Genomic DNA, 25,113 nt, shown 5'->3' with positions numbered 1-25,113 from the left:
ACTAAATCTGGGGAAGGGTATATAGCTCAGGGGTAGAGTGTGTGCCTAGCATGCACAAAGTCCTGGGTTCAACCCCCAGTACCTCCATTAAATAAATACCTAATTACTTCCCCCAAAACAAAATTTAAAAATAAAAATTAAAAAAAAACGAATGAAATCTATCTAAAGCTGCAATCTTGCCCCAGCTTAGTTCAGGTTACTGACTGAACTGAGGTAATAAGTCCACTGCCTAACAGAAAAGAGCATGTGCCCTCTGCAGCGGAAACATTAGCTTCAGTTTATACATTCCTTTCATATGTAATGACTGACATACAATTTAAAATTTTAAGATATGTAAAGAATCAGGAAAATATGACTTAATAATCAAGGGGAAAACCAGCCAATAGAAGCAGACTTGCATTTCTGAATTAACAAACAAGAATATTAACTGTTATAAATGTTAAAGGAAACAGAGAAAATGAAGGGGGAAATGTATGGGATAGAAAGATGAAGAATTTCCACAGAAAATAGACTCTACGAAAGAAGCAGGTAGACATTCTAGAATTACAAAATACAATATCTGAACTTAAAGACTCATTGGACATATTTAACAGACATATCTAATAGATATGAGAAGAGAGGATTCATGTACTTGATTATAAAAATCATCTAAACTGAAGCATAGAAAGAAAAATAATTTTTAAAAAATAGTATGAGACTTATGTGACACTGCTAAATGGTCTAATATACATACAATCAAAGTCCCAGAAGGAGATGAGAGATAAGGCAGAATATTTGAAAAGATAATGACCAAAAAAGTTAAATGACAACTGCAAATTATAAACACTCAGGAATAAGAAATCAACAATTTCAATAGAACAGTGCTTCTGACTGAAAAAATTCTTCATTTATATTTAATTCCTACTAAAGTGTAACTTTTACCATTTAATCATGGCAAAATGCCTCAGAAGTAAATGCTTATAATTTTAATTCTTATACTTTTAATACTTTTTAAAAATGAGTTTAAAACTCAGGCTGAGACCCTGCCAATTAAAACTTCTTATATCTTCTTCCTTGTACTTTTAGTTTCCCATAAATAGCAGACATAGCTACATAGCTAATAGGTCATGGGATGAGTCAAGAAATCAAGTCTTCTCCCTAACCTTTTTTAGTCAATTTTCCCCACCCTACTGTTCACTTTTCTAAAGTAGAAAAAAAGAGTATTCAAGGAATTTAACAGAGTTGTTTAGATACTCATAGAAAACCACTTAAGATGTGTACCATTTCTCTATCCTAAACCACATTCGTTCACTTCTAGAGTTTTACTTACAGGCAAGGGAAAAATTTGCTTTTTATGAAGTAGAAAGAAAAGTGACTAGCAGACAAACAGCTCTCCTTTACTCAAGGACAAGAGATAACTGAATTAATGTACCTAACTTTAATAAACTATGATGACAGGAAAAAAACTGTTCTTGTTTTCCCCAAAATGACTAGGAAAAAAACTAATGAGATTAGAGGGAAAGATGACATCTATGTGTGAATTAAATGAAAAAAAGGTTAAGGTACAACATAGAATTATAAATAATATAGTAGAGAGTGAATTAAAGTCAGTGAGTGGGGAGACAAGAGGTCACAAGTGAGGTGTAAATATCATCTGTCTTTAAGTGAAGTAAGAGTTGGCCTAAAAATACAGCACCCCATTAGTCTTATCGTTGTGATTAAATCCTGGTCTCTGGGGTCCAACAATCTGGGTTTACATTACACCTTCACTGTTTACAATTTAACTGTTCTGAGCCTCAATTTCCTCTTACATCATTCAGGATAATACCACCTACTTAAGAATTACTACAGTTCCTGACACATGGAATCACACTATTACCTCAGCAACTGGATTTTCGAGAAATTTTTATTGAAAAGAAAAAAAATCACACCTTCTATATCATTCTCTGAACTTGTTTCACTGAAGCTTTTCCAACGTTCTTTTGCTCTTGAGAGGAAGATTTCATAAAGCTCTGGGGGAAAAAAGAACAAAAATTCATAAATAGTAGGAAAGAAATTTATTTACATATTTTTATTTCTACTCTTAAAAAGAAAAAGGAAAATCCTATTATAAGGTCAGGTCTCCCTTATGTAGCAGGCATCAAAAATGTGGCAAACTAAAGTATCTGATTCTACCAAAACTTCATTACACAACCAAAAAGGCAAAGAAGAACACTGCAGAGTGGTCATCCAAATAGCTACGATACAGAATGTATGTAAGAGGCAGGAAGAGATGCTTCTGCTAAAGTAGCATCATTGTAGTACAGCAGAAACGTGATTTTTTTTTTTGAGTCAGTCATACCTAGATTAAAATTCCAGCTCTGCCACTTACTACCTGTGGAACTTCAAGAAAGTTACTTGATCACTTTCAAATGTGGCTTTCTTCATCTGTAAACTGGAGAAAAATAACACCTCCTCATGGGGTTACAGATGATTAAACAAGATAATTTACATAAAGCTCCTGACACCTTACAGACCCTCAATAAATGCTAGTTCTTGATTTCCTTCTCTCTTGAAACTAGTTTCTCCATTATAATATTGCTATCTGAAGCTACCGAACTTTACACAGATTTGGCCAGAGGGTCTACATACAAAAATCTCTACCCCTATCTTTTTTCTTCAAGTGCCTGATCACTTTCTGAGAATGCCACTCTGTGCTTCCAAATGCAGAATCTGATTAAAATGTCAAGAACAGAAAAAACTAAACATTTTCCCTCAGTTCTCAAATTTTAATTGTTCCTACTTTCTAACTAAACAGTGCAGATACTATAGTTTATTTTTCACTTTTTTAAAATTGAAGTATACTTGATTTACAATGTTGTATTAGTTCTGGTGTACATAAAAATAGTAAATTTCAATGACAAAACAGGAAAAAATATTTCTTGCCCACACACCAACATTTATATATTGTCCCAAATATCAAGAACATTTTTTGCTTCAATGAATCTTTTTAAAAAATGTATTTGTTTTTAAAGATAATACATGAACATGATTTTTTTTAAAATTCAAACAGTACAAAACAGTATAGAGTGAAAAATAAATTTCCTTCCCTCCAATGCACCTATTCTTACTAAAGCTCTAAAAATAAACACAAGCATCCACAAGCATTTATATAGTTTCCTTTAAAAAAAAAAGTGGCAACATATTAAATGCACTGATCTGTGTCTTGATTTATCATATTGGAAGTTATTCCATATCAGTAAAATAAATCTGCTTTAGGTTTTTTTTTTAACAACCGCACAGTATCCCAATGTATGACTGTACCATAATGAGTACTCTTATATTGCCAAGAACCAGATCATTATAAAATAGTTGACTAGATATATTTCAAAGACTCTATTCTGATCCCTTCTCCCTTCTGTTCACTTTCCATTTCTAGGAATGGTTTGGAAAGATGAAATTAAAAAAATTTTTTTCCATTATCTGTGCCCAGCTCCGTCAATGATTTGATATATGAGGTAGATATAATCTTAAAATTTAGATATACAATTTTTTTGTAGTTACCAAGTACCAAATTGAAGTTTGTGCTTTTTGATTTCAAACTGATTCCAAGCTATGTCCAGATTCATTATTCTATTCAAATTTCAAAACTGTCTTCGGGGAGAGGGTGTAGCTCAGTGGTAGAGTGCATGCCTAGCACGCACAAGGTCCTGGGTTCAATCCCCAGTACCTCCATTAAATAAATAAATAAACGTAATTACCTCCCCTCCAAAACAAACAAACAACAATCTGTCTTGGAAGAAGAAAGGTTAACCAAGATCACCTTTGAAAGTCACAAAATTGATCCAATAATAAAAATGTGGTAATGCATTTCAAAATATCAAAGGACACTTCTCCAGGAAAGATTTACAGTGCTCATCTATAGTAAGATTATCTGCATCTCAGTTCAATTCCACTCTTGACTCCATATGTCACACATTTTATTTTGTATCTACCAATGTAGAGCTTGAAGCAGACTTAAAGAAGTATCTTGGGCTTGAACAGAGAATATTCTGAGATCAGTATATGTTTCACTTTCTGATTTTCTGACAATAATGATTTGTATACACTCTCAGCAAATTTCACTTTCACTATAATTTTATGTTTCTTTTCAAAAATAACTGTTAGAACACTCCTTTGAGATAGCTAATAATCTTACCTCTATTTACAGATGAAGAAAACTAAGACTTCCAGATGTTAAGTAATTTGCCCAAGGTCAAAAACCTATTATATAGTGGAACCAAGATTTGAACCACATTTGACTGACTTTAGAATACTTATTCTCAGTTATTATTTTCAGATGGTTATAAATTTCATGATTAAAACCAATACAATAGGTATAGAGTCACCAGTAGAGCCACTGAAAGTAATAAACAAGGTTATCCAAAGTAAATTTACTTCAATCGAAATTTAGCTTCCTTCTCATCACTAAAGAAGAGAATGAGTACTCATTCCATTCCTGAATACATAATTGTTTAGCAGAGAAAACCTAACATTACTTTGAAAATAAATCACCCAGTTATTTCAAACCTTATAAATTTCAAGCTTAAAAGAATTTTTTGATTATAGTATCACAAAAGGTTAATATCAACTTAACCAGTATTTTAATGTCTGAGTGAGTAGGACACCTAACATTGTAAAGCCAAAGTTCTCAACAAAACAAAATTGTAAACAAAACTTAAAATAGCCACCAATACTTCATCATCTCACCTGTATGCAAAACCGATTCCTAAGACTTCAAACTATTACAATACCTAAGTTTAAATTAAAACTTGATTCTTCCTTTAAATTCTAATTTTTTTAATTGAAAAAAGGTCCAGTTAAAATGACATATTCATTACAGGATATTTGTGAAAATCAATTTTATAAATCATACATGATAACGCTGTTCAAAGTTGGTATCATTTTTAAGACTAAAAGTAAATATTAGGTATTTGTTATAAGTTCATTCCAACTATATATAATGTTGGTTGCTGCAATGAATATCCTTGTGGAAAAGTTTTTGTACCCAATCCTAATTATTTATTTACTTAGAGTGTTAAAACTGGAATGAATGGGTCACAGGTTATGTTTTCAAAGTTTTTGATAAATAGTTCTGAATTATTTTCAGTCATGCTTTATGTGGATAATTTTCATTCATTTTAATTACTTTCGAGGAGTTAAAAAACAGTATCTTGATGTGGTTTTAACATATATGTCTTTGATTTCACTATTGCTAGGAAAATGGTTAAATAAATTACAGTACAGCCAAACTCTGGAATACAGTGCAGCTACAGTACATATAAGGTACATTTGTATGTACTGACACGGAAGGATGTTCAGAATAGATTACAGTGTGGAAAAAGCAAGCCACAGAATAACCTTAAAATCCAAACTGCCTCTTGTGGGAAAAAAAATAAAATAAAAGGAAGAAAAAAAGAAGCCTTAAAAATTACCATATGTAGATATACACCTTTTTTATGTGCATAGAAAAAAGATTTGGAAGAACATATACCAAATTGTTAACTTGCACTTATAGTAGGATCAAGAACAGGAGTTTCAGTGGAAGAGGGGGAAGAAACATACAGTTTGTATTTTACTATTGCTTGACTCTTTTTCAATAAATATGTAAATGAAAAATTTTAAGTAACAATACATATTTATATTATTATACTAGAGTCCCTAAGTCTTTCTGTGGTGCCTTTGTCTAGCATTATCCTTATCACTCAGACCACTTAGCACCTTTTATTATTAACTATTTTACATTTTCCCCTATTTGATATTATCCCTATTTTATCTAATTTTTTAAAATATATTTTTTATTGAAGTATAGTCAGTTTATAATGTGTGAATTTCTGGTGTATAGCACAATACTTCAGTCATATAGGAACGTACATATATTCATTTTCATATTCTTTTTAACCATAAGTTACTATAAGATATTGAATATAGTTCCCTGTGCTATACAGTATGAACTTGTTGTTTACGTATTTTATATATAGTAGTTAATATCTGCAAATCTCAAACTCCCAGTTTATCCCTTCCCACTTCCTTCCTCCCTGGTAACCATAAGTTTGTTTTCTGTCTGTAAGTCTGTCTCTGTTTTGTAAATAAGTTTGTCTTTTTTTTTTAGATTCCACATGTAAGTGATATCATGTGGCATTTTTCTTTCTTCCTGGGTATCTAATTTTTTTTAGGTCATCAAAACTATACTACATTTTACTCCTCTCCTTCAAGGTTTTTTTTTGGGGGGGAGGTCATTAGATTTATTATTTTTTTATTTTTAATGGAGGCACTGGGGATTGAACCCAGGGCCTCATGCATGCTAAGCACAGCTCTACCACTGAGCTATACCCTCCCCTCCATCCTTCAAGGTTTTAAGAAACTTAATAAAAACAACTACTCCTTGAGAACCATCTTACTTCTTTATGTTTTTGGTTAACTTAAAAAAATTTTTTTTAAATCCAAAAGGACTGGTTTGTGAAGAAAGGTAGGAAAAAAGGAAATTTCTAGCCTTCCCCCAATATTTACATTTTTTTGAATAAAGAGGAGACCGTTCCACAATTAGACCATAATTTTTCCTTGGATATACTTACTCAACTACTGCTACCTAGACTCCCAGAAGTTGTTGAATTTACCTACAGTTAAGGTATTTGGATGTCAAGATTATTATTGATGGTTGTAAACTAAGGGAAAACCCACAAATCTTATTTATAGAATATGAAAAATAGTAACTTATTAAATCATACCAGATTTTAGGGGGGATGAGGAATGAAGCATGCTCTTAAAATAACATATATGGTAGTGCCTTTTCAAATGCCCAATCCACTAATCTGTTTTGTAATTCTGGAGATAGCTATTTGCATGTGTGGGAGTAACTGAATACAGAATACAAACCAGGAGTGATATTTAGTTCATTTCCTACAGCTAGACTCCAAACTTTCCCACGAACACTAGGGGGCAATCCCTGCCACCACAATTCTCGAACTCTTCTTGTACTACGCCTAGAATTAAAGGGGGAGAAAAAAGGAGAAAGTTACTTTTAATACCGAAAATACTAGCTGCACGATGGTTTATCTAGTCTATGGCCAAGTGACTGAATGATTTTTTTCAGAACAGAGAGAGTTAAGTATGTGATGCATCCTTTCCTTAGGTTCATGCTTGTAGGCAAAAAAAAAAAAAAAAAGCCTAAAAATATATAGTACCCCAAAGAGGGGCAAGAGTAATTTAAAAGGAACAGCCTTCTATAGCTGCCACTTACACTAAGAATATAACGAAAGAATCAGAAATACGGGGACAATTATGAAAAAACAGGATAAAAGGAAAGTTGTCATTTGGGACAATTATGAAAAAACAGGATAAAAGGAAAGTTGTCATTTCAGTACCAAAAACAAAATCACAAAGTATTTACTGAGGGCAAAGCCCTAGTCTTTGAGAGGCAGCATAGTCTACTGAAAGAAATGTGGGCTTTAGAGTCAGATAGAGCTGAGTTCAAATCTGGTTAGCCATTCACTGACTATACAACCTTGGGCAAATCACTTAACCTCTCTCACCCTGAGCTTCCCTGTAAGATAAATGGGAGCAAAGGTTGTAAGAATCAAATGTGATTACTTATATAAAGAGCTTAATAAAATATCTATCACACTCTGCAGATAGTCAACAAATTCCCAATCCATGTCCTACACTAGGCATTGCAGAAGACATCGCCTATCCTCCAGTCTAGAGAAAAAAATAAGGTATATATAAAAATATTATCAAAAAATAAAAGGCAGTTAGGCAAGAAGGATATCACTCTCAAAGTATAATGGGATATTAAAGAAGGGGAAGAGCATTTGTGTCATATTCTCCTGAGTATGAGAGAAGCATATTAAAAATCACTTAAATATTTAACATTTAATGAATATATACTAGATTTAGAATGTACACATTTAATATTTTTTAGCCAAAAGCCTGCTATTGCATCAACAGTACATATTACAATAGATGGTATGTTAGAATTAAGAAAATACGGTAGATGATGAAATTAAAGATTTCATAGATCAACTAGTATTTCAGATGGGACTCAAATGATAGGTAAAATTCTGACAGGCATAGAGGGTGATCAGTAAAGGAAGTAGGCATTAGAGACTGAGAGATTTACAAAAGCAAAGCACAGAGATAAACATGAAAATTTTCAGACATTGGTTAATCACAGTATAACTTAACCAAAACATAAGATACATGCTAGAAGTCGTAAAAACATAGAATTGGAAACATGAGATCTTTGGAGACAGACTGTAATTCAGGAAAAGTCTGCTTACTTACATTACTTCCCAATTGGGTAGTATTTCATTGATCCAAATAACCATTGCACTTGCAATATTTTCTTCCTGTTTAAAGCGTTCTTTCATTATTTTTTTTCTTTTATGTGCTTCTTTAATTTCTGTTTTAAACAAGTAAAAATTATTTCAAAACAAAAAGAGCTAGATTAAAATGCCTTTCTTCTACCTAAGTCTACAAAAGAGGCTTTCTCAAAAAGAATACTCTGATAATAGGAAGGAAGGATAGAAAGGCAAAAGGGAAGGAGAGAGAAAAGGAGGGAAGGGAAATAAGAGAAAGAAAATAAACTTAACATTATTTTAAAATAGCATCTATTCTACAAAAGTAAATGGAAAAAAGCTCAGAAAAATGATTTATCTAGACTTCTATATCACATATTCTATTTATACTTAATCAATGAATGAAATTTTTCATGAATTAACTATGTAAAAATAAACAACTGTTAGCAACTAACCAATACCATTTTTTCATACAAGGGGTTTATGAATTATCTCACATAAACCCACATGTCATTAAGAAAAGATTTTGCCAACAGCTCTTACTACAGTGAACTCTTTTTAGTATGATGTTTCATTTAGCTAATTAGATGGAAACTTTAAAATCCCCCTAACACACACACATACACACAACAACCCTCTGAAAAGAAGTTACAATCTTGGAACACAAGATGCCTCAAAAATAGAGAAATGATAGATATATCATTAATAGTGCTTAGTAAATAAATATTGTTAAGCAATCCTTATATTTTTGGTTGAAGAGAGAATAAATGAATAAATGTGTGAATTTATACACATAAAAGTGCACACTTACATGCCTGTCCAAATGACATAATCGGGACTCTAGAAACTTTGTAAGTCATAAAAGCAAATTTTAATTCCAAATCATATTCTCACAACCATATACAAAGTTACTGCAAAGTGTTAAAATTATTAAATTATACAATATCAAAAGCCTAATGTAAAAGAAGTGATTTTCATGAATAAATTCACAAATAATACCTTCATTTATATATTAAGATAATGGTAGTCCAAGTTTTATGACTGTAATTACAAGGTCCCTCATAGATAGTCTGCTGCCTTTCTCCTCCTACTAGTTTTGTAAAAGTACTTACAGAAAAACTGTGATTCTAGTATGACATTTTATTTTTCTTTGAGAACAATTTTAGTTAGAAAAATAAAAAATCAGCATCATCTTAAAGACAGACTTGGTCAATTTCACTATCTGCCTCCCTGCTGAAATTAACCAAGAGGTTGATTGCCTAGTGACATCAATAAATTAAATATACCAATTGGAGTTCAATTTTATACCTCGTTTTTTAGCCTCAGCCACCATCTCATCATATTCTTGTCGGTGACGTAAAGCTTCTTCCACAGATTTGGCAGGAAGATTTCTGGAGAAAAGATAATTTAAGTCAATTTTTAGAAAACTTTTAAGCTTATTGACTTCTTCCTTTTTATAGCCAGACACAAAGAATTTCTAACAACCTTCACATTTCATACATTACAAAAGTAAAAGGTTGAAAAGAACTCTGCATCTTAGAAAAGAATCAGAATCTAGGTTGCTAATATTTGTTATAAAAATATGTGTGCATATTTATGTCATACATATTTGTTTATATATTATTTAAACATGTCAGATTTCAGCCAATAATTCTAGGTTGTTAAACTCATTTACTATAGTTCTTTTTCAGTCAACTTTTTTGAGGTATAATTTCATACTACAAAATGGACAAACATATTTTAAGAGTATAGTTTGATGAGTTTTGACAAATGTATAACACAACAATCAAGGTACAGAATGTTCCCATCATTCCACAAATTTTCTTTTGGATCCCTTTGCACTTAATATTTACCAACCTCCTAATTTAAGCAATCACATATCTGATTTCTATCACTGTAGATTAGTTAGTTGCCTTTAAGGAATTTCATATAGATTCTTTTGTGCCTGGCTTCTTTTACTGAGCATATTTTTGTCTTTTTTTTTTTAAATTGAAGTATAGCTGCTGTACAATATTATATAAATTACAAGTGTACAATACAGTGATTTACAAATTTTAAAGGTTATACTTCATTTATAGTTACTATAAAATATTGGCTATATTCCCTGTGCTATATGATATATCCTTGTAGCTTTTTTATACCTAATAGTTTGTACCTCTTAATCCTTTACCCCCACATTGCCCATCTCCCCTTCCCACTGGTACCCACTAAGTTGTTCTCTGTGAGTCTGCTTTTTTGTTTATTTGCTGCTTGGTTGTATTTTTTAGATTCCACATACAAGTGAACCATACAGTATTTGTCTTTCTCTGTTTGACTTATTTCACTTAGCATAATGCCCTCTAAGTCCATCCATGTTGCTACAAGTGGAAAAATTTTATTATTTTTTATGGCTGAGTAGTACTCCATTATAGATACAGACTACATCTTTATCCAGTCATCATCTGTCAATGGACACTCAGATTGCTTCTGTATCTTGGCAATTGTAAACAATGCTGCTATGAACATTAGGGTGCATGTATCCTTTCAAATTAGTGTTTTGGTTTTTTTTCAGATATACATGCAGGAGTGGAATTGCTGGGTCATGTGGCGGTTCCGTTTTCATTTTTTTGAGAAACCTCCATACTGTTTTCCATAGCGAATGTACCAATTTACATTCCCACCAAGAGTGTACGAGGGTTCCCTTCTCTCCACATCATCACCAACATTTGTTATTTGCATTCTTTTTGATGATAGCCATTCTGACAGATGTGAGATGATATCTCACTGTGATTTTGATTTGTATTTCCCTGATGACTAGCAATGTTGAGCATCTTTTCACATGCCTGTTGATCATCTGTATTTTCTCTTTGTAAAAATGTCTACTCAGTACTTCTTCCCACTTTTTAATCGAGTTTTTTGGGTTTTTTGGTATTAATTTGTATGAGCTGTTTACACAGCTCAGCATATTTCTGCTATTCATCCATGTTGTTCTATGTATTAATAACATAGTCCTTTTAAATTGGTGAATAGTGTTCCAATTAGTCACGTGGAGGACATTTAGATTGTTTTCCAGTTAGGCACTACTATGAATAAAAGCTATGATAAATATTCATTTCAAGTCTTTGTGTGGATATCTGCATTCATTTCTCTTGGTAAATACCTAAGAGCAGAATTCTTAGATCATATGGTAAATGCAGGTATATTTTTATAACAAACTGCTTTCCATTAGAGTTTTAGGGTAACATTCTAAATAAAAAATTTATAATCAGTTATTCATTTGCACACACTATATTTTGGTTTATAAAATCAAAGGCTTCACAGAAGCAGTGGCTTAGATATGTGACTATACAAAAAAATACACTGGAATATTATCACATATTCAAACATACCATAATAATGTCTAGTTTTTAGAATCAGTTTTTTAAATTATTTTCAACAGGCTAGGTGGGGAAATGTATGTGACAAACTTTCAAATTATACATTCTACTTCTCTTCTCAAGTTAGCCAGATTCCCTGGGTAAGCTGCAGCAGGGAGGAATAAAGGGTAAGATTTCTGCTTCAGACCATAATGGAATACAAGGGATCAGATTTTCCCTCTTGCCCTAATTAGAAAAATAAATATTAAACAACAGTTTTTAGAAATTGGAAAACAGGCAGCAACAGACCACGGTCCTTATGAGAAAGAAAACAAAGTAACAGTGCAAGTGCCTGACCTTACAGCTTGGAGTTTCCAGGTCTCTGTGCTGGGAAGGAGTGCCAAAATAGAGCCCACCAGGTCTTGCTAAGTTGAGGAAACAGAATTTGAAGTTGGGGAGTCCAAGACAGCTAGAATTTGCAAATCAGAGTACCAGAGAGGAGGGAGCTACAGAGGCTTTGGCTGGATACTGATTTGTGCATACATGTGATTAAACTATAGTGGCCATGGAATGAAACACCAGGAAAAAAACAGACAAAACATTCTCAAAGATCACACTGGACTGACCAGCCAGAGTGGAAAGACCTCCTAATAGACAGGGTATCAACTGGAGTCCTTAGGGTAATGCCTTGGTAGTAATGATAAATCAGCCCTAAACTAAAGGCTGTCCTGGATGAACTCCAAAGATTATTAGATCCAAAGGATCAAACCAATTCAAAATAACTTAACTATAAACCAAACCAAAAAATATTTAAAGTAATACAAAAAAGTCCAACTTCCAACCATGTAAAAATCACAATATCTGGTATACAGTAAAAATTACCAGGGGTGTAAAGAAGCAAGAAAATACAAACAATAATGAGAAGAAAAATTAATCAACAGAAATGGCATAGAAATGTCAGACAATAGGATTATAACTCAGGGATGATAAAACTGCTGTTACAAATACACTCAAGAAGTTAGAGAAAAGCAGGAGCATGATAAGAGAAACTCAAGATCCAAATCAAATGTATACCGATGAAAATTTCTAAAATTATAAATATAAAAGATGGAATTGACAGCAAATTACACACTGCAGAGGAAAAAATAAGTGAACTTTAAGCTATAATAACATAAAACTATACAAAATGAAATAGGGAGAGAAAAGAATTACTTTCCCCCTAAAGAAAAGCATAAATGAAATGTGGGACATGGAAAATATCAAGCAATGTATGTTTAATGGACATCTCAGAAGAAAGGGGGGACAGCAGACGATAAAACTGTTGAAGAAATAAAAGCTAAAATTTTCCCAAAATTGATAGAAAACTATAAATGCACAGACACATTAAGCTCAATGAGTGCCAAACAGAAGGAACATGAGGAAAATCCTACCACAGCATATCATAATCAAATTAGTGAAAATCACATAGAGGAAAGTCTTGAAAGCATTCGGTAAATAAAAGAATTCATGGAAGGTTGAAAAAGTCAACAAAGACTTGGAAGAAAGGAAAACGTCTAATCTTTAAAGGGTTAGTAAGTAAGTAAGAAGTAGAAATAGGATAACTGCCTTACAAGTGAAGGTAATAACAAGAGCAAAGGCAGGAAGGCAGGAATTTAAAAGACAAATTTGATTATAAAATAGAGAATGGTATAAAGAAAAACTTGTTCCAAACATTATCTAGAACAGAACTTTTGGCATAATATTTTTATAAACTCCTTCTGGGAAGAAATTACCATTCCTGGTAAAAAGCTTTATCTATTTTGGATGAATTTTAACAAGTTTAACAAAGCTTTTCTGGGAACTTAGCTATCTTCCTACTCAGCTGTCAATCAGTCAAGAGTCTACAGATCATTAGCCAGGTATTCCTTTCGTATCTAATCACTCTTTCAACTGGCCTGGTTCACTCCTCCTTGGCAGCAGGATTGAAATAAAACTTTGACATGTTCTCAAAACTAAATTTCTAAAAAGCTTCTCTCATACCATGAAGTTTTCTCTCATGAAAGAATAAATATGAATACATTCACCAAATTCTACAAGAGTTCTGGGATGAAGGACTGTAATAATTTTAAAAAATAATGTACTTGTGTTCAGCCTTTCTTCTCTCACAATGTCTAAAGAATATTCAACCTCTGTCTGTTTGGCTCCAGATTCTTGTATTATTCCCCCCAGGATCATGAGTGGAAAAAGCTGTAGACCAGGAAAATGACCAAAAAAAGTCAGGAATTTTTATACTGGAAGTAAAGAACAATCTAGAAGAAGAAAAAGATTACATCCAGAGAGCCCAAGAAGGGGAAAAGGAGTTAAGGATCAAGTTGTCTTGCTTTAGGAAAAGTGTGATTTGTTTGGCAGCAAATCAGAGACTATATTTTGAAGAACAGCAGCCTTGCAGAAGACTGAGATGGGGAAGGGCAGAAGTAGAAAAGGAAGAATTTAAGATGTTTTGCTGGGTATTAAATATATATATACATATTTTAAAATATATTCTTAATAACAGTAAACCAACTAGTTGACAGTCAGTTGTTGTATGGCATAAAAGGCCAGAACAAATACATCTTAAGTACATATTAAATGTCAAGAAAGGAGAAATAACTGCTCTATCATATTAAGAAAAGGCAGAAGAGGGTGGGCAAAATAGATAAAGAGGATTAAAAGGTACAAACCTCCAGTTATATAATAAGTAAGTCACAGGATGTAGTAAACATTATAAGGAATATGGTCAATAACATTGTAATAACTTTGTATGGGGACAGATGGTTACTAAACTTATCATGATCATTTCATAACAAATGCAAATGTCAAATTATTACACAGTGCACCTGAAACTAACATAATATTGTATGTCAACTATATTTCAATAAAAATATGCATAACGCTTAGGCATAACAATTCTTCCCTGCAGTTTTAGGATTCATCACTGGAATTGAAAAAAAAAAATAACAAATCTATTTCTTTATCTAATTCCCTGATCTCTTTCAAGTGAAACAGTAAGCAAAATTAAATTTAAATTTAAAATATAAACAGTGTGCCTGATGATCACTAAAATACTTACGATGGTCGATCCTCAAGAATCAGGGCAGTAGTAGAGAGTGGCTCAAATTCAAAATTCTTCCGTCTTGAAGACTGAGGTGGTGGTTTACAGGCTCTCCCTGTTCGTGCTTCATATTCCTAAAGTAGATAAAAATATATTTATGCAGAGACTTTTCCAATTTTCAGTTTGTTTTCCTGTATTTGTATCATTAAAGATGATATGCTATAAGGAGTATATACAATTCATACATTAATTTGGTAAAAATGTCAGGTAGTCAAAAAAAGTCACTTTTTCTCTCTGAAGCAATCTAAATTATGAATTTATATTACATGCAAAGTATGAAAGTATGTTAAGAGAGGGGAAGACAGAAATGCACTAATTAGGTAAGGTTTTAGAAGATGTTCTGAACTGCCTTCTACAGTATCAGCTATGCCAACTGCAGCTCTGAATAATCTACAAGAAGGTAAGTCTAATTCTAAACTTTCAGGCAGATCAATGATGGAAATATTGACACAAGATATAGATAATCACACTGGATGCTTTAAAGGTCTCTCTCAATGGTGACACTGAACCTCTAATCAACTGCTGGCTTTGGATTTCAATTTACTCTGAAACTAACTACTGTAAATCTACCTACTTACTGTAAATTTAAACAACTCACCAACAAGCCTTATCCAAAAACATGGACAAAGATTGTCAAATACTTCACTAAAAATAACAAATTGTTACTACAGTATTTTTCTCATTCAACTGAACTGATAATCCTCTTTTAAAAGAAATGAAGTTAATTTGACATGATATGTTCTTGGTGGACACATTTAAATTTCTACATTTGAGAATTTTTTCATAAATGTTCACAAGCTTTTGCTGAAATTTATTTCTAGAAATCTGCAAAAGATCAGTAACAAGATTATTGGCTTGTAATATTCAGAACCCACACTTTTCCCTTTCTTAAAAAAAAAATCAAGCTAGTGTTTGATCATCTCCAGATAACAAATATATTTTTCATGACATTCACAAAGACTACCCAGTGATTTCATGAGTAGATCTGCAAGTCCATTGGCAGCTAGAGAAGGCATTAATTTAAATGAAGAAAATTAAATGCACTTAAAGTGGTCAAGTGTTTCACCTGCTAGCTGCTTTGCTACCATAGCCTATAATTCTTCTAAAATTATTATCCTTTCTAACCCAAAGACTCTTTCTCCCTACTGAATCTGACAGTGGTAAAATATGAACTGATGGTTCCATCTCTCTTAAAAATTTGATAATCTTGTTGAAGCTTAATATTATTTGACATTACTTTAAAAAACAATTTATGTTGTCCTAAGCATTTTCTGTAAACTTCAAACTTGCTTTATGGTTCCTGCCACTGCTTATAAAGGTTTATACTATTGTTTTATAATTGTCTTCAGTTCTGCATCTCTCCTTCCAGCTAGTAAATCTACGCTGTTAATCTGAGAGTTCCTTTGCACGACTGCATTGGATTTTGAGAGACTTTTTTTCTCAAATTATTTAGGACTGTGCATGCTAATTTTTTACTAACTCCCACCCCAAAGAATTGTACAGTGTCAAAAGCCATGGGGTCACTCTTCTCCACTCTTAAAATTTTCTTTCCTAATATCTAGGATATACATGTAATTATGATCAATGTTTCTTTTCTTCATTATAAACTCAAGTGTAACAAATCCCCTTTTCGGCTAGTGTTTTTCTTATTAAAAAATCATAGATGCTAGATACATATGAGGTTTGTAATCACTTAAATGGCACTTTGTTTTCCCACAGCGTGACCTGGTCTCACTGCCAGACAGAATGCATTGAGTATTATCCAGTAAAGCATTTTCCATGCAAACAAATGCCAGTGCATAGACAGCAAAATAAAACTTCTAAATCAGTATATTAATAATAACAACTAGCATTTACTGACACAGCATCCTACGCACTGTTTCAAACATTTAACATATTTAATCCTTGAGACAATCTTGTGAGGTACCTAACTCACAGTAGAGGAAACTGAGACACAAAGATGTGCAATCATTTGCCAAAGGTCATAAATCACAGGCAGGGTAAGCTCCAGAGCCTGGCCTTTTAACAATCTATTATCTTACTATATTAGCAGACAGCCAAGTAGCTATCTATGACAATTTAAAATAATGAGGTAGATGAAATCATTCAGTGAGAGGATAATGGGGAACTTAAAAATGGGGAGATCAGGCTAACAATACTTCAATCACTGATCCATCTAAACAGTACCAAGAAAGACCACCAGATAGTATGTGTTTTCTGATGCAATATGAAGTACATGCCACCATTCTTAAAATATTCTTACCAAAAGAAAAATCAAATAAATATTAAGCCTCTAGAATTGTGCTTTCCAATAAGGTAGTCAAAAGAAGTGATAACCAAATAAGTCATATACTCTCAAATATAAATAGAAAAATATCAAGGAATCTGAACTATTAGGAAGTTATCCTCTGGAGGGCTGGACTAGAAATGAAGGGCATTTGTCCAACTTTATAAAGTACTGTTTGACTTTTCTTACAAGAGAAAATAAAGTTGTTTGTAAGATTATTTATACTCATGGTGGATACTGACAAAGATTTTATTGAAGGGTTGGAATCAGAACAGGGGCAAAAATAATAGGTATTAATTACACAGACAGAAAGGATTGGAAAGAACAATCCAGGGGGAGCAAGCAAAGGCATGGATCAGGGAAATACATTAATCTCACCGAATATGAACAAGGATGGGAAATAAGTGTAGGCTAAATTAAGGGGCCTTTCATTGGCAAAAATATTTGGAATTCATGATGAACAAAATGGAGAGCCACTGTAAGTCTGAACAAAAAAATGAAAAGTCTCCTGTTAAAAATTAACTGAATAAGTACACATTTAATATAAAAGGCAACACAAAATGAAGTACATAAATATTTATTTATGTATTCACCTTACGAATGAGCCTTATTCAGAACTGTCTCTCAAATATTTTTCACATGAGAAAAAGAAAGTTGTATTCTAGTGTTTCCTATCAGAGCTCCTTAGCTTAAAAATGCTTAAAATTTCTAGACTGTAATTTTTTTAAAAGCTTAAAACATGGTACAACTCATCCATATCTGAATATAAGATAGATTTATATATCTTTAATGATTCAAATATTTGCCAAATAAAGATGTTAATGTGATTAAAATCGCAAATTGTATTAGAAATAGTCAATTGAATTAGAAATAGTAAAATACTAAGTATCAGCACTTTCAAAATTAATCACAAAGTGATATCAAACACATTTAGGCAAACTGATTAGACCACAAGACTGAATATTCCATACGCTCAGCTAACTTTGGACTCTAAGAGGCTCATAGCGTCAGTCAGACTCCACTGCTCTACCACTCTCAGCTAAGCCCTCCTGCTTCATGTGGAGGCTGGTTGCTGCTCAGAGAAAGGACTGCACAGCAATGCCAGTTGTCACATCCTTATAGTGTAACTTTCAAAGATCCTCCGGTTGCTCTTTTAATAACTCTCACAAAAGAGAAAGAAAAGATCCTTCCTGGAAGTTCCCAGTAAACATCCCATTCCACAGGCAATTACAAAGACCTGAGAAAGACAGACAACAAGTTTCTTCTGTATAGCACAGGGAGCCATATTCAATATCTTGGAGTAACCTATAATGAAAATGAATACGAAGAGGAATATATGTTCATATATATATGACTGAAACATTATGCTGTAAATCAGAAATCGACACACTGTAAACTGACTATACTTTGATAAAAAGACTTCACATCAAAAAAAAAAAAAAAAAGACCTGAGAAATATGCTTTATCTGTGAGTTAAAGTTAATCAAGGTGTATCCCTGTAGCTGAGGAAAATCAGATGACTCTTAAATAACTCAAGCAGAATGCAGTAGAGAGAGAGAACAGCACTCAAATTATTGATAAGCAGTTGATATACATAAGACTTCATTTAAAAATACAAACAAATAGTATCTCATGAGTAGAATTTCTGAAGTCATTTTCACTTTAAATCTGTGTATCATGTCATAAAAAACCCAAATATTTATTCTATAGAAATTTAACAATGAGCAAAATAATGATAATTTTGTTATTAAAAAAAAAACTTTACAACAGTAAAAAGCAACTGGAAATATCATAGTCCAAGGAAATCAGTAAATAACTAGCTATAATACATTCACTGTTTGAAAATACTGTACCAATCTGCCTCATTTCCTGCCAACAAAGGTCAGTTTTACCTGACTTATGAGTGGTTGGGAACTACTTACCAAGTGTTAAGACAAGAGGCAATCAGTTTTTCTTTTAACATGGGAATGTATTTCTATGAGGTGTTGTAATAAAGCCTGTTTCTTTAATTTGTTCTTCATTTTCCACTCAAAATATTGTCCTATGATATATGTTTACTTTCACTGAGGTAATTAGAACAGTAGATGAAACCACTGCTAGGGGTAAGCTGGCAAATAACTGTAGGATAATTTATTCTAGCTACTGTAAGAAAATTTGAGTCAAACAGGCAATTAATTTTAAGCCTGATCAAAAGATGCTGTTATCTCCATGAGCATAAAGTAGAAACAATGACTTCTAACTCCAAGGCAAAAAAATACTGGATTCACATAAATGAAAATGATGTTTTTCCTCAAAATAATCTCACAGAAAAGAGGGATCACATTTGCTTAACAACATCTCTAATAGTATGGGTGCTTTCTCTCTACTGATTTCAACAGCAAAGCATTATTTGGAGAAGGTACATTATCCTGAGATTCTCCCAGTCAATGCTAGTTTGAAAGGTTTTAATAATTTTTATTGAAGTATAGTTGATATACAATATTGTGTTAGTTTCAGATGTACTGCATAGTGATTCAATATTTTTGCAGATTACACTCCACTTTAGGTTATTACAAGATAATGGGTATAATTCTCGTGCTATACGGTATATCCTCATTGCTTATCTATTTTATATACAGTAATTTGTATCTGTTAATCCCATACCCTCAGTTTTCCCCTCCCCTCTTCCCTCTCCCCACTTTGGTAACCACAAGTTTGTTTTCTGTATCTGTGAGTCTGTTTCTGTTTTGCAAATCATTCATTTATATTATTTTTTAGATTCCACATATAAGCATATTATACAATATTTGACTTTCTCTGACTGAAAGGTTATTTTTGATCAGTGGGTTTTTCTGCTGTTTTGTTTAATTGGAGTAGGAGAGGAAGAAAATAAGCAAGGATTCCAGGAGGTAGAACCATTCAATTGCAAACTATCATAAAGGGTCTTTAAAATATTACCTTAAAAAACAATATAGTAAGAGACTAGGTTGTAGAGATCAAAATTTTATACTTATATTTTTAAGAAAGAGATTTAAAGGAAAATTTTTAGGCAGAAAGACTATATCTTATGGAAACATAAATCTACACAAAGAAATAAAAAGCAACACAAGTAGTAAATACAAAAAGGTATTTTAGAAAAGACATAAATAAAAGATAAACACATGAAAGCCATTTTTTAAAGTATATCTGACTACTTAAAGCAAAAATAATATCAGCATACTGAGGGGTTTACAGCACAAAATCAGAAGGGAGAGAATGGCAGTATACTGTTGTAAGGTTATTACATTGTGTTCAAAGTGGTATAACATTATTTGAAAATAGACTGTGATAAAGATAAATACCATAAGTCCTACTGCAGCAGTTCTCAACAGTGTCCCAGAGAAGCTTTCATGAGGTCTGCAGAGTCAAAACTATATTCCTAATGGTGCTAACAGTTTGTCAATGTGTTAACAATGGCATTGATTCTGCTAAAGCAATTTTGAATAAAACTATTGATGCCCCAGCATAAATCAAGACAATGGCACCAAACAGTATTACTAATCACTGTATTCTTCATGACATGCACTCACAATTTTAAAAAAAGGGGAGGGGGGAGAGGGTGCTAGCTAATTCCTCTTAAGATTGTCCATGATAAAACAGTAAAATGTATTAATTACATTAAATCTTGATCTATGAGTAAACATCTCTTAAATATTCTATGTGATTAAAGGAGAAGTATACCTAAGGAACTTGTGCTACACACCAAAGTACAGTGGTGTCTAGAGGAAAAGCACATGTGCAATTATATGAATGGTGAACTGGTCAAACCCCTTTTATCATGAACACTATTTTTACTTAAAAGAAAAACTGATTGCAAACTATAGTTGTAATTCAGACGTGAATATATCTGGCAGACATTTTCTCAAATTCAGACAAAGTGAGCATTTCATCTCTGTGGTATTCCTCCCCAAAAAAACAAAACTCAGTCAAGTCCTGTGGAAATCATCAGACACACCCAAACTGAGGATGCAACATAATAAGAAATACATATTTGGTCTCTGCCCATTTCCTGGCGCATAGGCTTTGAAACCCTTGAAATCTCTAATGTGTCTTTTTGTATGCTAATGAGATGACTAGTGGCTGAATGTTCCTGGATATTCTCAGGATAGGGGCTAGTTGCCAAAGGTACTAATCATATAATTACAGGGTTAGAAATTTCAGCTTTACCCCCTGACTTCTGGAGGAGTTTTGGAGGTTGAGCTAATCACTAAAACCCCAATGATTTAATCAAGTGTGCCAATATAGTAAAGCCTCCATTAAAAATCCTAACTGAAGGGGTTCAGAGTGCTTCTGGGTTGGTGAACACACCATAGTGCTAGGAGGGTGACGTACCCAGAGTGTGCGTGGAAGTTCCATGTCCTTTCTCATAAACCTTGCCCTGTGTATCTCTTTCATCTGGCTGTTTACGAGTTGTCCCCTTTTTATAATAAACTGGCAATCTAGTGAGCCATCTATTTTCGTGAGCTCTGTGAGTGGTTCTAGCAAATTAACAAACCCAAGAAGGGTGTCACAGGCATCTCCAATATACTGCTATTGGTCAGAAGTACTAGAAGCCTGGATTTGTGACTGGCATCTGAAGTGGGAGGCAGTCTTGTAGGACTAAGGCCTTAACTTGTGGGATGTGATGGTAAGTACAGGATAACAACGTCAGAATTAAATCAATTTGTAGGACATCCATCTGGTGTTGAAGAATTGGTCAAAGTGGAAAAAAAAACCTGACAAGTCACTGTCAGAAATACTGAGGGAAGAAAATAAACAGTAGTTCTTCTTTTAAAAAACATTTTGGAAAATATTTGACCAGTATTCCCCAAAAGTGTCACAGTCATAAAACCAAGGAAAAATTAAGAAACTATTAAGGGGCATAGAGACCAAGAAACATGATAATGAAATACAGTGTGGTACCCTGGACTAAATCCTGAAACAGAAAAAGGACATTAGCAGAAAAACTGGTGAAATCCAAATGAAATCTGGAGTTTTAAATGTTGGCTTCTTAGTTTTGACAAATGTTCAAGGTAATGTAAAAAGTTAACATTAGGGTAAACTAAGTGAGGAGTATACAGGAACTCTCTATATTTTCTTTTCAACCTTTCTGTATATCTAAAATTATTCCAAAATAAAAAGTTCATTAAAATAAACAAAAAATATGAATTGATCCAATGATTTCAAGGAAGGTAACTGAAAGCAACTGTTGCCAATAATCAGAGTTAATTATTCAAGTGAAAATTAAAATTCTGCAAAAATTGCAAAGCTTCAACATATGTTTCATAGTTTCTAATACTTAAAATTTTCAGATGCGATCAATGGTGATATTACTGTAATGTTTTGATACTAAATAATGAAATGTAACATTTGGGTGATCTGCATAATTTGATGAACCAGTATTTTCCAATACATGATATTACAAATCACTTATGGGTAAAACATCTATTCAAAAGTGCAGGGGAGGGGATTTCAGTCAAGATGGCAGAGTGGTAGGAAAATGAGCTCACCTCTCATTGCAAAAACAACAAAACCACAACTGAATGCTAAACAACCATTGGAAAAAAGACTGGAACCCAGCAAGAAGGATCTTCTGCAACTGGAAACATGAAGAGGGAACCACAGCAGTACGGTAGGAGGGGTGTGCTCATGATATAATTGGGCCACATACCCCCTGGGTGGGCAACCCACAAGCTAAAGAATAGTTAAGTCCCAGAGGCCCTCCCATAGGCATGAATGAGAGTTCTGTGCCCCACGTCAGGCTTCCCAGCACTGGGAGTAGAAGGAGACCCCAGGATATCTGGCTTTGAAAGCCAGTGGGGCTTGGCTCTGGGAGCCCCTTGGGACTAGGGGAAACGGAGACTTCATTTGCTTGGGAAGTGTACACAGAAACTCACGTGCACCAGGTCGAAGGACAGAGGTAGTGATTTCATAGGAACCTGGGCCAGGCCTGCCTGCTGGTTTTGCAGGTTCTCCTGGGGACGTAGGGAACACGGGAAATAAAAGCTGATGGCAGACATTCCAGGAGTGTTAATCTACATGAGCTTTCCAGGAGGCTGATATCTTGATTGGATCATCAGCACCAAGACCTAGCCCCATCCAACAGCCTGCACAGAAGCCTCAGGCCAAACATACAGTGCGGGAACACAGCCCCCAGTAATCAGCAGAATTCCTAAGCCACAAAAGCCTCTAGATATGGCCCTACCCAAGAGAAGTCCAGGACCAAGCTTCACCCAGCAGTGGGCAGGCACTGGCTCCTCCTGCCAGGAACCCTGCATAAGCCTCTAGATCAGCCTCATCCATCAGAGGCAGATACCAGAAATAAGAAAACAACAATCCCAAAGCCTGTGGATCCAGACAGGCCAGACTCTATACTGGGACTGGCTGGACCCCAGCCCTTGGGTGACGAGAGGAGTGTACTGCTGGGATGCATAGGACATCTCCCACACAGGGTCACCTCTCCAAGGTCGAGAAACGTAACTAACTTACTTAAAAATAAAAATAGAAAGTTAAGCAATACGAGGTGGCAGAGGAACGTCTCCCAGGCCAAGGCACAAGATGAAATCCCAGAAGAAGAAATAAGTGATAAGGAGATAGGCAAATTATCTGAGAAAGAGTTTAAAGTAATGATGGCGAAGATGTTCAGAGAACTCAAGAGGAGTATAGATGCACAGAGCAAAGTTTTTAGCGAAGAGTTGGAAAATATAAAGAATACCCAAACAGAGTTGAAGAATAAAATCGAAGTGCAAGGGAGACTAATGAATTTTAATATAACAGAGTTATATGACTTCAAATTCCACAATATAACTTACCTTTAAGAAACTACCACTTGATGAGTTTTGGAATGGTATCAAAGAAGAATGGCCTCAATTATCTGAAAAGGTTATTAAAATGCTCTTCCTTTTACTAGCTACATATCAGTGTAAAGCCAGGTTTTCTTCACATACTTAAACTAAAACAACATATAAGCAAGAAATTGAATGCAGGAGTAGAGGTAATCCAACCTTCTTTTTTTTTTTTAAGCCAGACATTAAAGAGATTTGCAAAAATGTAAAACAACATCACAATTCCCACCAGTTTGTTTTTTTTAATAGTTTTTTCAATAGAGTTAAAATAAACATGTTATTTATGTTAACACATAACTTTATTACTGCTTTTTTATTATTGCTATTTTAATTGAATTAACAATATTTTAACATTTCAGTTTTAATTCTGGGTATAGTAATAATTAATAAACAAGCCCATAAACAAAAACTCTTTGGAATTTTTCATACCTAAGAATCAAAAGGAGAGGTGTAAATAAAACATTTGAAAACTTTTCCCCAAGAGTAATCACCGGAAAACTAAAACAAAGGTATATCTAATAAGCCAATAGTGGAAATAAAGTAGAATACTAAAAATACTCATTTAATCCAAAAGAAGGCAGTAAATGAGAAAAAGAAAAAAATACCAGATGGGTCAACTTGAAAAGTAGCAGCAAGATGGTAAATTAAAACCAAGTCATATCAATAAATTACATTAAATGACATGCCATTTAAAAAGAGGGTATCACACTGCATACAAAGACCCAAATATTTGCTATATACAAAAAAAACCCACATTAAATATGAAGATGGATAAAAAGTAAAAGGATATAAGAATAAATATCACACAAACACTAACTGAAAGCAAGCTGCAGTGACTAAATTAAAGTCAGAGAAAAACTTCATAGTAAGAACCATTACTAGAGCAAAAGGGACATTACATTAATGGTAAAGAAGTCAATTCATCAAGAAGACATAAAAACAAAGATTCAGAAGAAAAGAAGAAGAAAAAAACAAAAGGAGAAACAGCCAAGTAGATTATGGTAGACATTTTATTACTCCTCTCTTAGTAATTCACAGAACAAACAGAAAATCAGCAAAATTATACAAGACTTGAACAACATTATCACCTAACACGACCTAACTGACATTTATAAAACACTAACCCAATATCAGCAGGATGGCTGAAAAAGAATGAAACTGCATAATGTATATTATGAGTATAATGGAACTGAATTAGAAATTATTTACAGAAACATACCTGGAA

General features: G+C 33.4%; 1 protein-coding gene across 6 annotated transcripts in view; it reads right to left on the bottom strand.

The window, feature by feature from the left end:
• The window catches only part of TBC1D12 (TBC1 domain family member 12), a 94,584-nt gene that overhangs the window by 12,587 nt on the left and 56,884 nt on the right, over positions 1-25,113 (bottom strand). For all 6 annotated transcript variants that reach the window (XM_072971647.1, XM_072971650.1, XM_072971648.1 and 3 more), the window contains 5 exons: positions 14,718-14,833; positions 9,603-9,685; positions 8,281-8,398; positions 6,874-6,980; positions 1,911-1,991 (listed from right to left, as the gene is read on the bottom strand). In XM_072971647.1, the coding sequence (XP_072827748.1) occupies positions 1,911-1,991; positions 6,874-6,980; positions 8,281-8,398; positions 9,603-9,685; positions 14,718-14,833 (505 nt within the window). The remainder of the gene's footprint in view (positions 1-1,910; positions 1,992-6,873; positions 6,981-8,280; positions 8,399-9,602; positions 9,686-14,717; positions 14,834-25,113) is intronic.

Source organism: Vicugna pacos, chromosome 11 (genome assembly GCF_048564905.1).
Source record: "Vicugna pacos chromosome 11, VicPac4, whole genome shotgun sequence".
In the NCBI taxonomy this organism is placed as follows: Eukaryota; Metazoa; Chordata; class Mammalia; order Artiodactyla; family Camelidae; genus Vicugna; species Vicugna pacos.
The sequence above is the reverse complement of the archived record's forward strand: the minus strand, read 5'-3'. Positions and strand labels throughout refer to the sequence as shown.